At 36.2% G+C, this 19,084-nt stretch overlaps 1 protein-coding gene across 7 annotated transcripts in view; it reads right to left on the bottom strand.

Annotated features, from left to right (window-relative positions):
• Positions 1-19,084, bottom strand: part of LOC140485648 (protein Hook homolog 3) — an 80,587-nt gene that overhangs the window by 59,351 nt on the left and 2,152 nt on the right. For all 7 annotated transcript variants that reach the window (XR_011962400.1, XM_072584015.1, XM_072584012.1 and 4 more), the window contains exons 2-8: positions 15,266-15,351; positions 13,145-13,217; positions 8,782-8,832; positions 6,035-6,167; positions 4,169-4,236; positions 2,440-2,502; positions 1,884-1,967 (exon numbers count right to left, since the gene is read on the bottom strand). Coding sequence is in view for 6 of the 7 variants with exons in the window: in XM_072584015.1 (XP_072440116.1) it covers positions 1,884-1,967; positions 2,440-2,502; positions 4,169-4,236; positions 6,035-6,167; positions 8,782-8,832; positions 13,145-13,217; positions 15,266-15,351 (558 nt within the window). In the remaining variant the exon portion in view is untranslated. The remainder of the gene's footprint in view (positions 1-1,883; positions 1,968-2,439; positions 2,503-4,168; positions 4,237-6,034; positions 6,168-8,781; positions 8,833-13,144; positions 13,218-15,265; positions 15,352-19,084) is intronic.

Here is a 19,084-nt window from a genome sequence, read left to right as displayed (position 1 = left end):
CTAACTAATGAAATACATTTCTCCTTTGATGCAGACTGCCAGAAATTAGTTAGGCAGTGCTCAATCTATACTTAGCTTTCATAAGTCTACTGCTTGGCAAAGGCCACAGCGTAACAAAAGATGACCCTTGATGCTTTTGGGGAATGAGATGACAACATCTGAATCCAGGAATTTTATCGACCATGCAAACTAATAAGGAGATTTGTCCTTGCGCACTCTATAACTTCGGTTTCGTACTCGTTCCCCTGCTTAGTTACTGATCTGCCCTCAACTAATGCCTCTAATGCACTGTACTCTGGAATGCAGACTCTGCTGCAATGTAGGTTATATTCTTTGCATATGAGCACAGCTTTGTATGTGCAAATTAGATTGAAATTTAAGTAGAATGACAACTATACCCAGATAATGTATTATTTCATCAAATGAGAATCATGAAAATTGCCACATCAATCAATTTGGCTCATAAAGCTGAAGAAATGCTAACAATACTAATTCCAAATTTCTTTACCTCTCCATGTTTCCTGCTATATCCTTCCTCTTCAAAGATCTATTTAATTCTCTTGTAAACTACTTGTAATCTATACATCATTACTTATTTGTGATAAAGCAATCATTCTACAAATAAACCAAAGGGAAGAAATCTTTTAAATGTTCCTCATGGTTCATGATATATTAATCTACAAAACTGATTTATCAATTTCTGAAATCAACATTCAACTCTCCACACTTTTCATAAACTTTGAAAACCTCTGAAATCCAAATTTAACTTCCCACTTAAAAGAGTAACCAATTTTGAATCCTATTGCCATAATTTTGATTCTATGTATTGCTACTCTTCATCACACTCTTCCACTGGATTAAGAATCTTCCCATTTTATGTACCTTTACTAATATAATTTCTGTTGCTCAAAATTAATTCTTCTATTTCTGTGCATTGAATGAGACAGTTCGCAAAATGTCATGTTCACTTCCACCAACATCGATGGTTTCATCCATCATCTATCTTCCTACTCCAAACCCCTATCTAATTTTATATTAAAAAATAAGCCAGTATCAGCCATTCAATGGGACAAAGTACTCACACCCAAATAACTTTGAAAGAATTTTCTCATCCTTTTTTCTCACTAAGTAAAAGCAGAAAATAAACTACATCTCAAGATCACTCTGTTAAACCATCATTATATCATTGGTACAGTTTTAATAGCTCATATTTTCTGGAATATGACCTGCTAATCCAAGATCTCAGCTCAAGCATCTGTCTGATACTCAAGATATATTTCATCTGAACACTTTGCAAATCTGGGATTCTCAGAACACTGGTTTGTCACATCAGTTATTAGCCTTGATCCTAATTCTGCCAACGTTTATGCAACTCTGCACTCAACTAATCAAAAAAAAACTCTCAACTAACCGCTTATTTTTGTTATTTCAGCACTAAACTCATGCTAAATCCAAACTAATTCCTTTATAATCTTCCAACAAAAACTACCAACATTTCTTTCAGAATATATTTCCGAGCACAAAAAAGCAAAATATTATGAAACTTGCCAAAAACCTCTACTTTCAAGTTTGGAACACCATTCATTGCCAGTGTTAAATCCAGATGGTAGTATGAGAAATTGCACTTACTACTTTATACTGCAACTTTAAAGTATCTTTTCTAATTTAGTTCTTAGATTTTAGGTAACACCAGCTAGGCCATATTTATTGTCCATTCCTAAATAGCCTGAAAGGTTTTGGTGGGACACCCTGAACAGCTGCAGTTCTTGAGAATTGAGGGTTTACCTAGATAGTGTTAAAACAGGTATCAAATGTCATCCATTTAAGAAATTAACTGTGGAACAAAGTCAAATTTGACGATTAATTGAATGATGCAAGTGTACCTGCATGTCGAGTTCATGGCATCTTTGCGAAATTTCCTCCTTGGCAGCCAACGCTTCATTTAGCTCTTCAGTAGTTTTCTTCAACTAATGAAGAATACAAAAGAAAAGTCGCCTTGTTCAATTACCATGTTACAGAGATTGATAGCTCATGCATGCGGATAATTTTTTTTATGTCTAAAAATATTACAAACCTCCCCCTTACAACTTTGTCATACACAAGTTTCCAACTTTTTAGCCTTAACCTTGTTGCAGAATAGGAAAGTTTCTGACATAGAGGAAACTATTCAGCCCACTATAACCTTACCAGTTGAAACAGAGTTACCCAATTTAATCCCAACTTTCAGCTCTAGTGCATATCTAAATCAATTTTTTTTAATACATTGAGGAAGTCAGTTCTACATCCCCAGCACTCTCTGGGTGCAAAGAAAATATTCAACTATGGCACCATAAGTACATTCTTCTGCCAATAGTGACCAGAAGTGTGCTTATGATGGGGTTTGCTGCAAAACACACTCAACGGATGTTGAACTAACTACTTATTTGACTAGGCTCCTACCTGGCGATCAAGATCCAGATAAGCATCGTTCCCAACTGATGCTGGAGTTTCTTTACTCATAAGCTGCAAAAACAGACCAAATTAATCTGTATTACGTTGATCAAGTGTAGGTGGAAAAAGGAAGCCCCAAATAGCAGGTATTGACATGCTATTAAATTAGAAAATGAACATAAAACAAGAAAACAAACAGAAAACTCATAAGTCACTACGAAACATAAAGAAATTAAGATTCGCGATCAAACACTTCTCTGTTCCACTGGGTAACATTTGAACAAGACAGCTTGTAAAGTATAACTGGTTTAAAAATATCAATATTGTTTGCTTTATTATTTTAAAAAATGGCCAAGAGAGAATACATTGACAACGCACTTATTACAAACTGCTGTTTTCGCAACATGCAAAAATCACATCATAGCTTGAAGTAATTTTTATGTGTTATTGCTATAGTGGGGAAACGTGGCAGCTAATTTGCACAAGGAAAATTTCCAAAACAGCCATGACAAATTACAAGCTAAGGTTTTATTTTAAAGAGATATTGACTAAAGAATAAGTATTTCCCAGAATAGGGACAGATAATATTCTCCAGTCATAGGGATGATTCTTCGACTTCTGTTTCAGAGTCATAGACTCAGAGATGTACCGCATGGAAACAGACCTGATCTAGTCCCATCTGCCAGCACCCGGCCCATATCCCTCCAACCCCTTCCGAATCATTTGATTTCTTTGTCTTATGAAAACTTACTTTGCAAATTATAAGTTTTACTTAAATAAAAACAATGATGCCTCTTTTTAAACATGGTTTGCTGATTAACCAAAATGTGCAAAATTTTCACTAAGATTAACCATTATGAGACCATATAGATTGTATTTTCTCTTATTTAAATATTTATACAGTTAGTTCTCAACACAAATGTTAACAACTTTTGTTTCTAGGATAGGTTTTTTGAAGGGGGTGGCAATGATGGCAGTGTGAAACAAGCAAGATAATGTCAAAGAATATTATTGGCAATTAGGATTGAACTTTCTTAGTCACAGCCTATCAAATCAATATTTAAAGTACATCTTCTGGTGTATAAGCACAAACAGGCGTCAGCCTTTGGGTAAAGATTTAATTAAATAATACAACGTATTTAAATTCAACTGCTCAGAAAAGAACAAATTTTGTGAATTCATGATTTGATTTACAGAGGGAAAATAAAGCCAATTACAGCTTTTTTTTTATATTTGAAAGAGCAGCTGTCAGCATTATGTTGTAGAAACCCTTCCAATTTAATTCAATATCTTTTTAATTTCATTCCAGGGATGTGAGCATCATTGGCTAAGCCAGCATTTATTGTCCATCCCTAAGTGCCCAGAAGGCAATTAAGAATCAACTTTCTCCTGTGGGTCTGGAGTCACATGTAGACTAGACCAGGTAGGGAGAGCAGTTTCCTTCTCGAAAGGAAATTAGTGAACTAGGTAGGCTTTTTCCAGCAAACAATGGTTTCATGGTCATTAAATCCTTAATTCTAGATTTTTATCGAATCAAGTTCCATCAGGATTCGAATCTGGGTTGCCAGAACATTACCTGGGTCTCTCGATTAATAGTCAGGTGATTATACTACTCGACAGTTGCTTCCCTTACTGTTTGATAAGTAGCAATACAGTTGGAAAAAAAAACCTATGGAACTTGGCAAAATGAAGTACCCAATGGTAACTTAGAAGCAAGGAATATGCACATGCAACCTACCTCTTGAATGGCTGCCATGACAACATGCTGAACAGACTCTTCCATCATCATGATAGTTTGTATTTGTTCTGAAAAATAAATTAAGGTGAGATGTTGCTACTTATCTGGAGTACAAATAAGGAAGCATTTTACAATATGTGTAAAGACCAGGAATTGGAGTTTCGTAGAAGGGGTTAGATCTCGATCACGCAGAGACGTTTTGAAACGTATTGAAGAAACAATTCATCCATGAAAAGAGAAGTATGCTTTTTGAATTTTTTTTAATGATTTTAAATGAGGAATCAGTAACGTTCAGTGATAAATAATACTTTCGTGACAAGAAATGATAGCAGTACATAACCTATTTTTCAGCTTTACCGGTGTAGATTACCTCCTACAAACATTGAGACAACTCTTATAAGATAATCAGGATTCTCTTTTGCTCTACCACGCAGAAATTGATTACATCAAGGATCTCAAGAAGTCACTGCTGTCTCCAGATTAAAAACCTATGTGCTAAGTTGAATCTCAAAAGTTGTACCTAGCCTGTCAAAGGTACTCTAATTAGTATAAATATTAGACAGAATGAGTAGAAATATGACATTTTCAATTTGGTCATCTGTCACTAGTGAGGCTCCAGATGGATTAAGACCTGGGTCTCAGCTATTTATAATTAATATTAATGACTTAGATAAGAAGACTGCGTATAACATATCCAAGTTTGCTAAGAAGTGGCAAAGTAAATTTGAGGATTATGCAAAAGGATAAGATAGATTGGATATGTGGACAAGAACATAACAGATGGAATAAAATGTGTGAAAGTGCAAAATTATCTACACCGAAAGGAAAAATTAAAGAGATGAATACAGACATGCATGGTCCTGAACACAAATCACTGGAAGGTAACACGAGTGGACAAACAAGTGATTAGGAGGGCAAATGGTATGCTTGTCTTAATCAACAACAATTTGGAATATAACAGTAAAGAGGTTATGTGTGCTTTTTCTCTCCTTATGTAAGAAAGCATATATAAAGAGAGTGCAAAGGTTCACTGAATAAATTCCTGCGACGAAGAAAGTGTCCTATGAAGAAAGGTGGACAAGACATGGGTTACATCTCCTGCCATTCAGGAAAATGAGACTTGATCCAAATAAAGCACAAAATTATTCATGAACAAATCAGGGTGAATGATGAAAAAAATCTTTCTCTTGGCTGGGAAGTCTAGAACATGTGTCACAGCCTCAGAATAAGGAGTCAACTATTTAGGACTGAAATGAAGAGAAACGTATTTACTCAATGGGTTGTGAACCTTTGGGATTTTCTACCATAGAGAATTTATGGATGGTCCATCATTGAAGATATTCAAGATGAGGTAGAGAGGTTTTTCAATACTGAGACCTGAAGGGAATGAAAATAACGCAGTATGGTGGAAATGAGGTAGATGAATTGTGATTTTACAAAGGACACAAGAGTTTCAAAGAAATCAATCACATCCTCCTCCTGTACTTCATATATTATGTTCCATCATTTATTCTTTTATTTACATACTTAGAAAATCTTGAATTATTTTCTATTGTGTTGCCTTAATAACATCTGTTACATTTTGGTTTCTTTGCCATATCCCATTTAATACATATATACATACAATAGCTTTATATTTTCCATCAGTTGCCCTGGATGTCTTAACTAACATAAACAATATAGATGTCAAAAATTGCTTAAAGAACGATATTGAATGTTATAGCACACAGCAAGTCTGCAGGATATCCCAAAGCACCTCACAGCAAGAATTACTTGTTGATTGTCACTGTACATAACCACAATGACCTCTTTGCATACAGAAAAGTCTCGCAAACAGGCTATCACAATGAGATCTGTCTAGTTCACCTTGTTTTTGCTCACAGTTGACAGCGCAGCCAAGAATGAGCTGTAGCATTCGTCCAAGTTCTGCTGCATCTGAGTGTTCTCCTATCATATTAACATCTGGCAAAGGAAAGTCAGTAATCTGTTGTCCCAGGACCTGTAAAACAGATTAAATTAAAAGTTAGCACTGTCATTTATACCAAATGAATGGATGTAATATACCTTGGGCTGCAACAATTAAAAATATTCCTGAGAATATGATTCATGTTAATACAGCTCCAGTTTTGCATGTATAATTGTTTACCTTGGAGAGATTACTCTAGAGAGAGATTCTACAGGAACTCAGGGTCATTGCTGAATAGTGATAGTGTCCCTAACCCTGAACCACGAAGTCTGACACCTCTGCTCCACAGGTGCGTAATAACATCTCTGAACAGGTTTATTTGGAAGTACTAGCTTTCAGAGCGCTGCTCCTTCATCAGGTAACTAGTGGGGCATGGTTATAAGACACAGAATTTATAGCAAAAGATCACAGTGTCATGCATGCAACTGATACAATATATTGACCAAACCTAGATTGCTTTTAGAATGGGCTGCAGGTTTCAATTCATTAACATGTAAATCCCTGAACTTCTTTCAAATCACATTCCCAACAAAACTTAAGGTTTTAAAACAAAAGGTGGCATCTCAGCTCAAACAATGCATTAAAGGTGTGAGGTTAGTGTCTATCTGTACTCTAATCTTGAGTCAGACTGATTCTATTTCCAAAGTAGGAACTTATAAGATGTCACATCAATTAACTGCAAATTGTATTTGCAGATACATTCTATTTTGCTGAAAAAGCACACAATCTGCAGGTAGTCAATTCATGTGACATTTTATAAATTCCTACTTTGGAAATAGAACCAGTCTGACTCAAGATTGGAAAATACGTTGACCATAAATTCAATACTGTGTACTTTAGTTAAGGACTAAAGGAAATACAAGTCTAACGGTCTGTAATTCAGATTATTTCCATGAGAAATCAATATTTTGCTTTATGTTAATTCATGAGATGTATGCTTTGCTGGCTAGACTGGCATTTATTGCCTATCCCAAACTGACATGGAGAAGGCAATGGTGAGCCTCTTGATTCACAGTAGTCCTTAGAGAATAGGGACACCCACAGTGCTGTCAGAGCAGGATTTCAGGATTGTGACCCAGCAACAAGGAATGAACAGTGATATAGTTCCAAGTCAGAATCGTGTGGGGCTTGGAGGGGAGGTTGCAATCCATGTTGTTCAAGTATATCTGCTGCTGTTGTCTTTCTAGTTGAAGTGTTTGGAAGGTGTTGTTGGAGGAGTCTTGGTGAGCTACTGCACTGCATCTTGTAGATAGTATACACTATTGCCACTATGTATCCTTGGTGAATGTAATGAATGTTGAAGATGGTAAATGGAGTGCCAATCAACTGAACTGCTGTTTATGGATGGTGTTAGCAGTGAAAAGCATTTCATCAGATTTGACTTGTAGATGGTGGCCAGGAATTGAGGAGACAGCAAGTAAACTATTCGCTGCAGAATTCTATAACCTGCTCTTGTAGCCACAATATTTATATGTAGCTGATTCAATTTAGTTTCTAATCAATGGTAACCCCCAGGACTTTTATAATGGGGGAATCTGAGATGGCAATGCCATCAAATGACAGGGGTTATGGTTAGATTCTCTCCTGTTAGCACGAATGTTACTTGCCGCTTATCAGCTTTGCTGCATATGTAGTCTGCCTCAGTATCTGAGGTTTCACGAATAGTGCTGAACATGGGTTTCACTATCACTGTTCTTTACTAGCTTTTTTTCGTTTTAGGTGGTTCTATTTTTAGTACAACTAATTTTCCAGAAAACAGTTTTGAAACAGAAACAGTTTTGAAAAAACATAAGCTGCTTAATTGTGGACCAACTTCAGACATATATGGATTTTTAAAACTGACAGCTGAACACACATGTAAAGGCCTATACAGTGCACATGGAAATACTTCTAAAATTTACAGAATCTGAAATATAAAACAATATTGGACTATTGGAAGATTTTGCGGTATTTAACAATGCCTGAAGGGGTCATAGATCATTTATTTTACTTCCATTTATTTATGAAGCTTTAAGTACTGATCTCTGTCAAATAAACGAAGACATGGCTCATGTTGTTCTGGTCAAATGCAGAACCAGTAGAAGGAAATCCCTTGTTCATAACTGGGAGAACATGACATTTCTAAAATAGCATCCTGATCTCATCACAAAGAACAGAACCTGTGAACATTATAAAATAGCATATCCACCATAGTTGTTGCAGCTGAAACAACTCAAATTAGAAAACTATACTGTGAATACAGTGCAAGAACTGAGAGATTCAATTTCAGTTCATCTTGCAAGTGCAAGAAAATATGAGAAACTTTTAAATGATCAGTTCTTTTTACCAAAAATGCTGTTTTCTACAGGTAAGACTGAACATCTTAAACTGTAGAGGTGGTTCCCAATTTACGAACGTCCGATGTATGAACACTTATGTTTATGGACATGATCCAATACAGAAGTGTATTAATATCAAATTAAGATCTGACATACAAACATTTCCTCATACTTATGAATAGCTATTTAATATCGTCCTGCATTGTGTTCCAACTTGCAAACAAATCAACCAAGAATGGACTTAAGGACAGAAACCATTTGCAAACCAAGGACTGCCTGTATTTATAAACATTTTCAAAATATTTAATTCTAAAGCAAAATCATCTCACCTCATGATAATAATCCATAATTCCTTTCAAAATTTTCTTCAAATTGCTAACCTGTAAAGTAAAAACGTGCAAATGTAATACAAAGGCAACTGACAATTAATCGATTTAATCAAACAGTTCCTAATTAAAAGAAAAAAAACTGCAAGACTGACTGACTGCATGTTCCTTTTTTTGCTGGAGTATTAGTACCTTACTGCATCATACCAGAATCTAATTATAAGCAGAAACAAAAACAGAAATTACTGGAAAAGCTCAGCGGGCCTGGCATTTAATTTATTATTGTCACGTACCAAGATACAGTGAAAAATATTGTTTTGCTTACTATTCAGGCAAATCATACCTTACACAAGTATATCAGGATAATAATACAGAATGCAGAAAATTGTTACAGCTACAGAGAAGGGGCAGAGAAAAATCAACTTAAACAAATAAGAAGTCTGTTCAAAAGTCTGATAATAGCAGGGAAGAAGCTGTTCTTGAATCAACTAGTATGTGTTTTCAAAGTTTTGTTTCTTCCGTCCGATGGAAGAGAGTAAACCAGAGTGGGAGGGGTCTCATAGTCATACAGTCATAAAGATGTACGGGTCTTTGATTATGTTGGCTGATTTTCCAAGGCAGCGGGGAGGTATAGACTGAGTCAATGGATGGAAGGCTGACTTGCGTGATGGACTGGACTGCACTCACAACACTAATTTCTTGTGCAGAGCAGTTGCCATATCAAGTTGTATTGTATCCAAATAGGATGCTTCTTATTGTGCATCTATAATAATTGGTAAGAGTCATTGTGAACATGCTATATTGCTTTAGTTTCCTTCAGAGGTTGAGGCATTAGTGTGATTAGTGTGCTTTCTTGACCATGGCATCAATGTGGACGGACCAGAACAAATTGTCGGTGATATTTACTCTTAGAAACTCGAAACTCTCGGCCATCTCCAACTCAGCACCATTGATACAGACAGGAGCATGTCATCCACTCTGCTTCCTGAAGTCAATGACCAGCTCTTTCATTTTACTGATACTGAGGGAGAGATTATTGCCTTTACACCATGCCACTAAGCTATCTTTCTCCTATACTTTCATCATTGTTTAAGATCTGACCCATCAGCAAACTTGTATATGGAGTTAGAGCAGAATTTGGTCACACAATTGAGAGTGTATAATAAGTATAATAAGGGGTTGAGTATGCAGCTTGCAGGGCACCTGTGTTAAACATTACGGAGGAGGTGCTGTCACCCATCTTTATTGATTGTGGGTCAGGAAGTCATGACAGTCTTTGCTTACCGTCCACTATGCTCCAGAGTAAAAGTACAATTAAGCCTAATGTCCTTAAGTAGACTACAAGGCAAGAATGTGATAATGATACTAACTGCAATGGAGATATGTAACATGGCCCATGGAATAAATCATTTTTTAAAAGCCAGTAGCAGACCAAAGGAGGAAAACAAACTATCCATTCTTCCAAGAGTATTAGCAGTACTACGAGCTTTATTTGGATAAAATGGCGTGAGACAAAATCCTTCTGATCTCCTAAGGAAAAGTCTTGATAATGCCATTTTTCCTACAGAGAAAAGTTGTTACAGAAGTTTTTTTCTTCTTTCTGGTAGTGATTGCCAATTTTAAATTACAAAATAACCATAATCTTATTTGACCTTTAATCTTTTGAAGCCTGAATTTGATAGAAAGGGAAATCTTTGAAGATTTGGTGGCAAAACACAGGATATAAAAGTGATAGCTATCAGCCTATTAGCTAGTAATATCAAGCTCACAAATCAGACCAGATAGGGACAGGAGCAACTATTCCTTACAACAGCTTAACAACTGGCTAAGTCGTGACATCAGTAGTTTAGACGATCGTTCCAAGTGCAACTGGCTTAGGAGGTTATAGAATGGACTAGAAATAAGAAAGTTGACCAAACCTTGGTGATAAAACATTGTTTAAAATTCCCTTTGCTAGATTATTTTTGTTGCAATTCATAATGGTGAATGCAATTAGAACAGCTTGATAAGCTGAATTGCATCAGACTAATTACAGCATTATTGTTTGTCTCAAAAAAAACACTGATCAAAAGCAAACTTATCAAATTAGATATGCTTCAATTCTATATTCTGTCTAGTCCTTATTCCCAAAACATGGAGGGAGTCTTGAAATAGTGTCAGCTTCTCCAGTAACTTAGTTAAAACACCACATTTTCTCATCTTAGATATCATTATAAACTGATCTGCAGCAGGCACTACAAGCTGCACTCTACAAATGAAAAAACTATACATAACCTAAAGCTGATCATCTAACTCTGCATGAGTGTGTGTCTGGGAGAAGAGTCTAAAAGTGCACATGATCAGCAGCTAGTCCAATTTTGCCCTCACTTCTGTAATTTTCAAACATGAGTTCTGCCTACCTAAATCCCACTATCTGCTATCCATATCACAGTTCCAGTGTACGTGTTTAAATTTGACTCATTTGTCAAAGAGTAAAATGGTTGTGGACTCAGTTCTTACCCCAGAACTTTCAGCCTACAATCATTCAGCCATCTCAGTGCATGCTAAGGAACAGTACTCTGTTCGATTAGCCATCATTTAGAGAAGACATTAACTAACAGTGGCGATATTCAAATAAGAGCAAAGGAGGTCTCCTAGTTTCTTGGGCAACACTTAACTTGCAATCCAATCATAATACAGTTGGTTTATGTGATCATTTATTCCCTTACTGCTTATGGAAATTTGCTGTGTATAAATTGGTACTAAATTTCCCATGTTTAAACAGTAACTGCATTTCAAAGTACTAATTAGCTGTCAAAATATTTTTCAGCTACCTGAATGCACTGATTGCATTCTTTCAACACCTCTACTCTTGTCCAAGCTATAAATTCTCATTTAAAAATCCCTCCATTTCATGATCTTCCTTTGCAACTTGCTCAGGCTCAACTGCAATGCTCACCAGTATCTTCTGTGCATGCACTTCCACGACTGTATCACATAGGGTTTTCAGCATATACCCTATATTTAGGAATTGATTTTCCTACACCACTCATCTTGCGCTGTTTCTCCTGGTCTTCAAAGAAACTAACATATCAAACAAGGGATGGGTCCAGCATTCAATACCTAAAGTTTAGCAGTGAGGATTCTGAATCACTAACTCATTCAATGCAGAAGGAGGATATTTATCCTATCGTGCTTACATCAGTTTTTGAAGAAGAGATGCAATGAGCCCCAAATCCCTGCTCTGAACTTATAGTCCCATAATTTCAACTTGAAAGAAGAAAATTAAATTTTGTTTAAAGAGTAAATATTGAAAGTGCATCCACCATGCAACCAGTCATACATTCCAAATCATAGTTCACTAATTTTTTAAAACTCTTTCTCCTTTGGATTTCATTTGTCAATTACCTACTATAGTTACTAATCCTGTTGAGGCGAAGTCAGCTTCTCCAGCCCAGCCTATCACAACATCTCTTAATTTGAACTCATCGATTAGATGTCATCCAAGAATTTTCTGCTCCAAGGTTGAAAAATAAACAACTTCTCTGTTTTTTTGGCAATCAAAGTTATTTATTCCTGACAGTATTCTGGTAAATCTCTTCTACAGTTTCTGAGTCCTCAACTGTCCTGAATTGGACACATCAGGACAGTTGACGAATAACCAGTCATTAGACTATTGTTATTTTGTTTTTGTATCTTATGCCTCGACTAGCGAAGGACTATGTCAAAATAATACAATCATCACTAAATGTCTCAAAACAAGGCCTCTGGTTTGCTGCAACTACCTCACTGTAGACAGAAATGGTCTAATATTTACACTATCCATGGTTTATGTTGGAGTAGACTTTGTTAAGTCCTTTCCCTGGCTATTAAATTTAATCTAATCATAGAATCCCTACAGAGCAGAAAGAGGCCAGTCAACCCAATGAGTCTGTCACTGCCTTCCGAACAGCATCCCACCCTATCCCCAAAATCCTGATTTACCCCTGATTAATCCCCCTAGCCTGCACATCTCTGGATACTACAGGATAATTTAGCATGGTCAATCTACCTCACTTACACAACTTTGAACTGTGGGAGGAAACTAGAGCACACAGTGGACATCCACGCAGGCGTGGAGAGAACATGCAAACTCCACACAAACAAACAATCACCCAAGGCTGGAATCACACCCGAGTACCTGGCGCTGTGATTATGTTACTTGTGCTAATGTTACCTGAAAATTGTTCTTAATCAGAATATATATCAATTTTTAGTTGCAGCACAAAGCTCTATGATATCCAGGTTAACAGTGTTATTCTTGTCAGTGACTCAGTTTCATTCCGGTTTTCCTCTATTGGGGATTTTTAAAAGTGAGCCATGGAAAATAAAAACAAAGACAAATTACCTTTAGTCGCCAGTTGTCCCCCACTTCTGTCTTGATACGACTCATCCAGGTTTCATCAAACCATGACTGATCGCTGCAAATTTAAGACAAATTTATTTTCTTTTTAGAAATGTTCGCACCATTAAATCAATATGTCTATGCACATTACATTTCACCTTGGATATTGATTAGTGGAAATATGAAGCACACATGAAAATTCAAAGATTGCCTGAAAGTCAATGAAGTCACTTAATAAATGGCTAAGTGAATTAAGTAATGTTGAAAGAAATTATGCTGTCTACTAAGATGCACATCTTCAAAAAGTGGAAATTCAAAACCAAAAAGAAGTCTTACTAAGTTTATGGCCGCAAGCATTTACTCCTTTTGCGCCATACGCTGCTAGCAAACCTTTCGGACACATCTTACTTTTTATTGGAAAAAACCTAAACTGTCACTTGAATGCTAAAACTGCATCAAATTACAATTTACTTTGCTTTTTGAATTCAATTTTGGTCAAGCATGGATTAAGTTTATAAGGTCTAAAGGTGAAGGATATGGAAAGTACAAACAGTTAAGCAACCAGATTTAACAATGCTAAATTTAAGTGAGAATTAAATTAATATAAATAAAATTAAAATAAGTACTGAGAAACAAAGTTGCTCCTTGATTGGCTGAATTTACGTATCATGAAATTTCTATGAGAAAGTAAACAGGTGAAATGCAGGAAAAACAAGTACAGGAAGAGCATCTAAAATTCTATGTTGTTACATCATAATAGGGCCTCATCCTACAAATCCTGATCAACTGACAATATCAATATTTCTAGCATGATCCAGAAATTAACCATACCTGACAAATCAGGTACCATTTTTCAAAACAAATTATTTACTATATAAACCATAAGGGTTGCTACCGGAAACAAAACAGCTTCCATAGGAACAAAAACAGAATTGCTTAAAAATGTCAGCAGATCTGGCAGCATCTGTGGAGAGAAATCAGAGTTAACTTTTCAGATCCAGTGACCCTTCTTTAGTTTTCAGTTCTGAAGAAGCAACAATCAAAACATTAACGCTGATTGCAATTCACATATGCTGCCAGACCTGTTGAGATTTTCTAGCTATTTCTATTTTTCTTCTTATTTCGGATTTGCAGCATCTGCAGGTTTTTTTTGTCTAGCTTCAATAGGAACTAGCAATCAAAGAAAAAAATAGCTGAAGTGAATAAGCACAATATATCCAATTGCATTGATACTGAATAAGGAGTTCAGAGCAGAGAAGTGAGAAGAGAGGGAATGAAAAGGAGTGGAAGAGATGTGATGGAAAACGTTGAATTTCCCATGTTACCTGTTGACAAATGGCTTGATTGAAAACTGCACTTGCAAAATATGCATCACTGAGTTAGCACACTAGAAATCAAACCCTGCTGTCCCAGGAATCACCACAAAAGTTAAATATTTTAAAACATTTGCAGAATTCCCTCAAATTTATTGGTCTTTTAGACCCAGCTGACAGATAGTATGAAGAGGTGCCTCTACTTAACAAGAATTGCTATTCATTACAAATAAAGTCTTGTTACAGATAAACAATTATAAGCTGTCAGCATACTAGTCAAAACTCCAACTGCTTCACACTTGTAATTGGTAGACCTTATAAGTCACAGCTTCCAACAACTGGTAACAAGAAATAAACTAGCTATCTTCGGATTTAAGGTTTTTTTTAATTGCAGTTAAATATGATTTCTCCCGTTTCATCTACAGCCCATTGGCTCTAGCTCATCTGTAACTAGCCTTGCTCCACTGCTTGAAACAACAGATGTATAAACGGCACTTGTAATGAGATTGGGTAACTTGTTTTTAAGGAAGTATAGTAACCTTTCAAAAATTCTTGGCTTTTAACAGTTTTTCCCTCCATTTCCATCCACAAACAAAAATACAGAAAAGTGATTAGAAGTTTGTGATAAACTATGCATAAAATATACATAGTTATTCTAATAACACAGCTTGCTAGAGAAACAGGTGCAGCTGCATCACAACTTATTTCTGCATTTTATTTCACAATGTATATTAGATTCTATTTGGGTGCAATTTGCATAGAACAAAGGATTACTTTCAGACAATATGGAACATTATATTTTCAAACTCACATTTTCTGTAAGACTTGTGCCATTACAACCCCACTTGTCAAATCGTCTATTTTCTTGCATGGCACCTGTACACCAAATGTCTGGACCTTCAATACAAAAGAATTTAAACTATTAGTTTATATATAACTTCACACTGTTTGATCTGAAAAATTAGATTTCCACATTTTATGTGATGTGATGCATGTTATTTTCATTGCTGTCAACTAATGAATAATGTCCTATAATTATAGTACGGTCTTCTTTTCCATTGCTGACACTTTTTTTGGAAGTTGGGAAAGAAGTTGCAAGGAACACATCAAAATTTACAGGCTTCCTAAAGGAATACATTAATCATTGAGAATTTATCAAACAGAAAAATTTGGAAAAACAATTCAGAAGCAATGTTTCTGATGAAAAATTTACTGATGCAATACTCAAAACAACCCACTAAATAAGCGCATATAAGCAAGTTAGTATTCATGTAGACTATGGGGGCCCCCAATTTACCATCATCCAATTTATGAACATAATCCCATAAGAGTGTGTAATTTTACAGATCCAATATATGAACATTGCCTCGAATTTCCGATCAGTTATTTTATATTGGCCTGCATTGCATTCCAACTTATGTATAAATAGACTCACAAAAAGACTCAGGAGCAGAAACCATTCACAACCCAAGGACTGGCTGTACATTCATCTACAATGCACATATACTTACTGGTGCCATTATTTATTGGTGCTACCACATACACCATTGACATAAGTGCACTTATTCAACATCTATTCTTCAAAGAGCCTTATTTTTCTTTCATATTTTCTTTCTGTTCATCACAGGAATTCTGTGCCCATCCAGTACTTAGCATTCCACTCTCACATCAACATCGAAATACATTTTTAATCACATAGTAAAATGACCCAAAACATTTCATAAGAAAGTTAAGATTTGACAACGAACCCAAACGGGAAGCTAGCAAAATTGATAAAAACAACTGACAGAGAGGTCGGCTTCAAGAAGTATTTTGAAGGAGGAACGTGAGGTAAAGGTTCAAAGAGGTTTATGGAAACATCTCCAGAGCCTAGGGCCTTGGCAAACGAAGGCACACCCATCAGTGGTGATCACCAAGGGGACAGAATTGAAGTAGCAGGTAGCTGAGCATTGGAAGCTGGAGGAGATTTTAAGGTAAGGGGAACTTAGGGCATGGGCACACTTTGTATACTCTGAAAGCATGAGATGATCCAATGAGAGAGATATGCCAACTGCATTTTAGAATAGTCTTAACTCTATAAGTGAGGTAGATGAGCTGAGACAGAAGCATCACAGAACCGTAGAATCCCTACCCAATGTGGACATAGGCCATTCAGCCCAAGTCCACATTGACCATACCACCCAAGCATACCTCTGTGCAATAACTGAGCCTATTTCAATCTTCATAATGTTGCTTAACTCTATGGCTCAGTGATTAACACTGCTACCTCGCAGTACGAGAAACGTAGGTGTGATTTCACCCTCGGACAACTGTATAAACTCCACAGGCATTCCCCTCGTGTCTGTGTGGGTTTCCTCTGGGTGCTCCAGTTTCCTCCCACAATCCAAAGATATGCAGGTTAAGTGGATTGGCTATGCCAAGTGAAGGGTTACAAGGATAGGGTAAGGAGGTGGGCCTGGGTGGTATGGTCAGTGTGGAGTCGACAGGCTGAATGGCCTGTTTCCACATTATAGGGATTCTATGGTTCTGTGATGCTACTGTCTCAGCTCATCTACCTCACTTGTGGAGTTAAGACAATTCTAACATGTGGTTTGTATATCTCTCTCATTGTATACTCTGAAAGCATGACATCATCCAAAGTCTGTAAAGTTACAATCACTACTAAACTGCAGGTTTGGAGATTTCAAGCAATATCAAAGTGGCAAACTGATCAGATTAGGAAGTATGCTGTTTAGTGAGAAATAACATTCAATATGAACAAATGCAAAGTGACAAGAATGGGAACGTAAAATAAAAAGTGGGAATGTAAACTGAACAGCTTTTGCCTGCAGGACAACAAGAATCTGGTGGTATCAATGATATTTTGTACGGCACTGTATGACAAAAGTTGAAAGAAACCCAAGATAATTTAAAAATGTATAGAAAGATAGTGCACATAAGTCCAGGTAACTTTTGATTTGTTTAAGGCATTGATATAGTGATAACTGGAGTAATTTATATATTTCTGAACTTGGTACAAGATGCAGAGCAGAAAAGATCAACTTAGCTGCTTAGCTTAAGGCATCAGATCTAAGCTTACCACATTTGGAAAACTTGCAACTGTTTATTCTGAAGAGGAGCTAACTCAACAGATGTTAATTAAGATCCTTGGGGAAACAGAAGATAAACTCTGATGTTGTGCTCAAGATTGCTACTAAGTCTAGACAAGTTAATTTACCAAAGAGTGGGGAATTTCTGGAATAAACACCTTTAATGAAAATGCTTATCATAGCATTATCATTTAGAATGCTTCATGGATCATTTAACCCAGTTGTGTTACACTGGAGTTATGCTTGTTTTCTTTTATTACCTTATTGTAGAATGCTTCTCATCTTCCTTTGTTGCCACAATAATCTGTATGGCCAGTCCAGTTATGCTTATGAACAGTGCTGGCCCTCAGGATGTTGATTGTGGGGAAATCAGCAATTAGAATGCCATTAACTGTCAAGATGACATGGTTAGGCTTTCTCATTGTAGATGTTCATTGTCCAACACTTGCATTTGCTTAAGTTCAACATTGACCAAGTCTCAATGCACCTGGCATGGATTATTCCATTATCTGAGGAGTTGTCAGTCCAGTACAACAAATGAAATTCAGCAAACATTCTCACTTGACATCATAAAAGGATAGGTAACTGAATCTATGTGATTACCCTAAGGAACTCATTTAACCATGTCCTGGAGCTGAAGTAATGGTGTCGAACGATAATCCTTTTCTTTTGTGCCAAGTTCAAGACAAGCTAGTTTCTTCTGAATTACCATGGAGTTTAATTTTACTCTGAACGTCAACTGCTGTCAATATCATAGATAGTCACTCTCACTTCACCAATTGATCTAGCAACTATGTCTTTGACTGGACAAGGTCTGAAGACCAGCAATCTGACAGAACATAAACTGAGTATCGATAAACAGTTTATTGGTGAGTTGGTGCCATTTGATAGTACACTATAAATTCTTCATTATTTTGTTGAGTGAACAATAACTAGTTCAATCGGATTGCTGGTGCTTTCGTAGATATTGTGTGCCTGGACATTTTGTTTTAGTATTGGGTAGAAGCCAATGTTGTAATCATTGTTAGTTTGACTTGAGGGCAGCAAGTTCTAAACCACAGACCTTTTCAGGCCTGCAACCAGTATTCTGTTTGAGTCCTTCACTTTTACTGCACGTGAGACAATCTATTTTACTGAATTTGCCTTTGCCGGGAGTGTATTTATGGGATGTTACAATATTTGAACAGTTAATTAGTAGTAGTTAATATATTTAATATATATCCCATCAGACATTCATTCAACTGCCAGGCACTAATCTCAAATTTCTACCCTAAACCACTCTCTCTTCTTTGGTAAAGCTCTTAATTATTTGCCTTCATGTTGTAAGTGAATCAGTGTCAAATTTTGTGTGATAAAGTTACTGGAAATTACCAATCATTTATTACATTAAAAGTGCTGCACAAAGACAAGCAAAGGGAAATAGAAACACTGGGGAAAGTGAAATAAAATGTGAAAAATTAGTACAAAGTTCAGAGCTATTGACTAAACAGATGGGGCTTCTTTAGAATGGAGACTTCAAGAAGGGAAAACACTAGAAATAC

This window comes from Chiloscyllium punctatum, chromosome 14, assembly GCF_047496795.1.
Source record: "Chiloscyllium punctatum isolate Juve2018m chromosome 14, sChiPun1.3, whole genome shotgun sequence".
Taxonomy (NCBI): domain Eukaryota; kingdom Metazoa; phylum Chordata; class Chondrichthyes; order Orectolobiformes; family Hemiscylliidae; genus Chiloscyllium; species Chiloscyllium punctatum.
The sequence above is the reverse complement of the archived record's forward strand: the minus strand, read 5'-3'. Positions and strand labels throughout refer to the sequence as shown.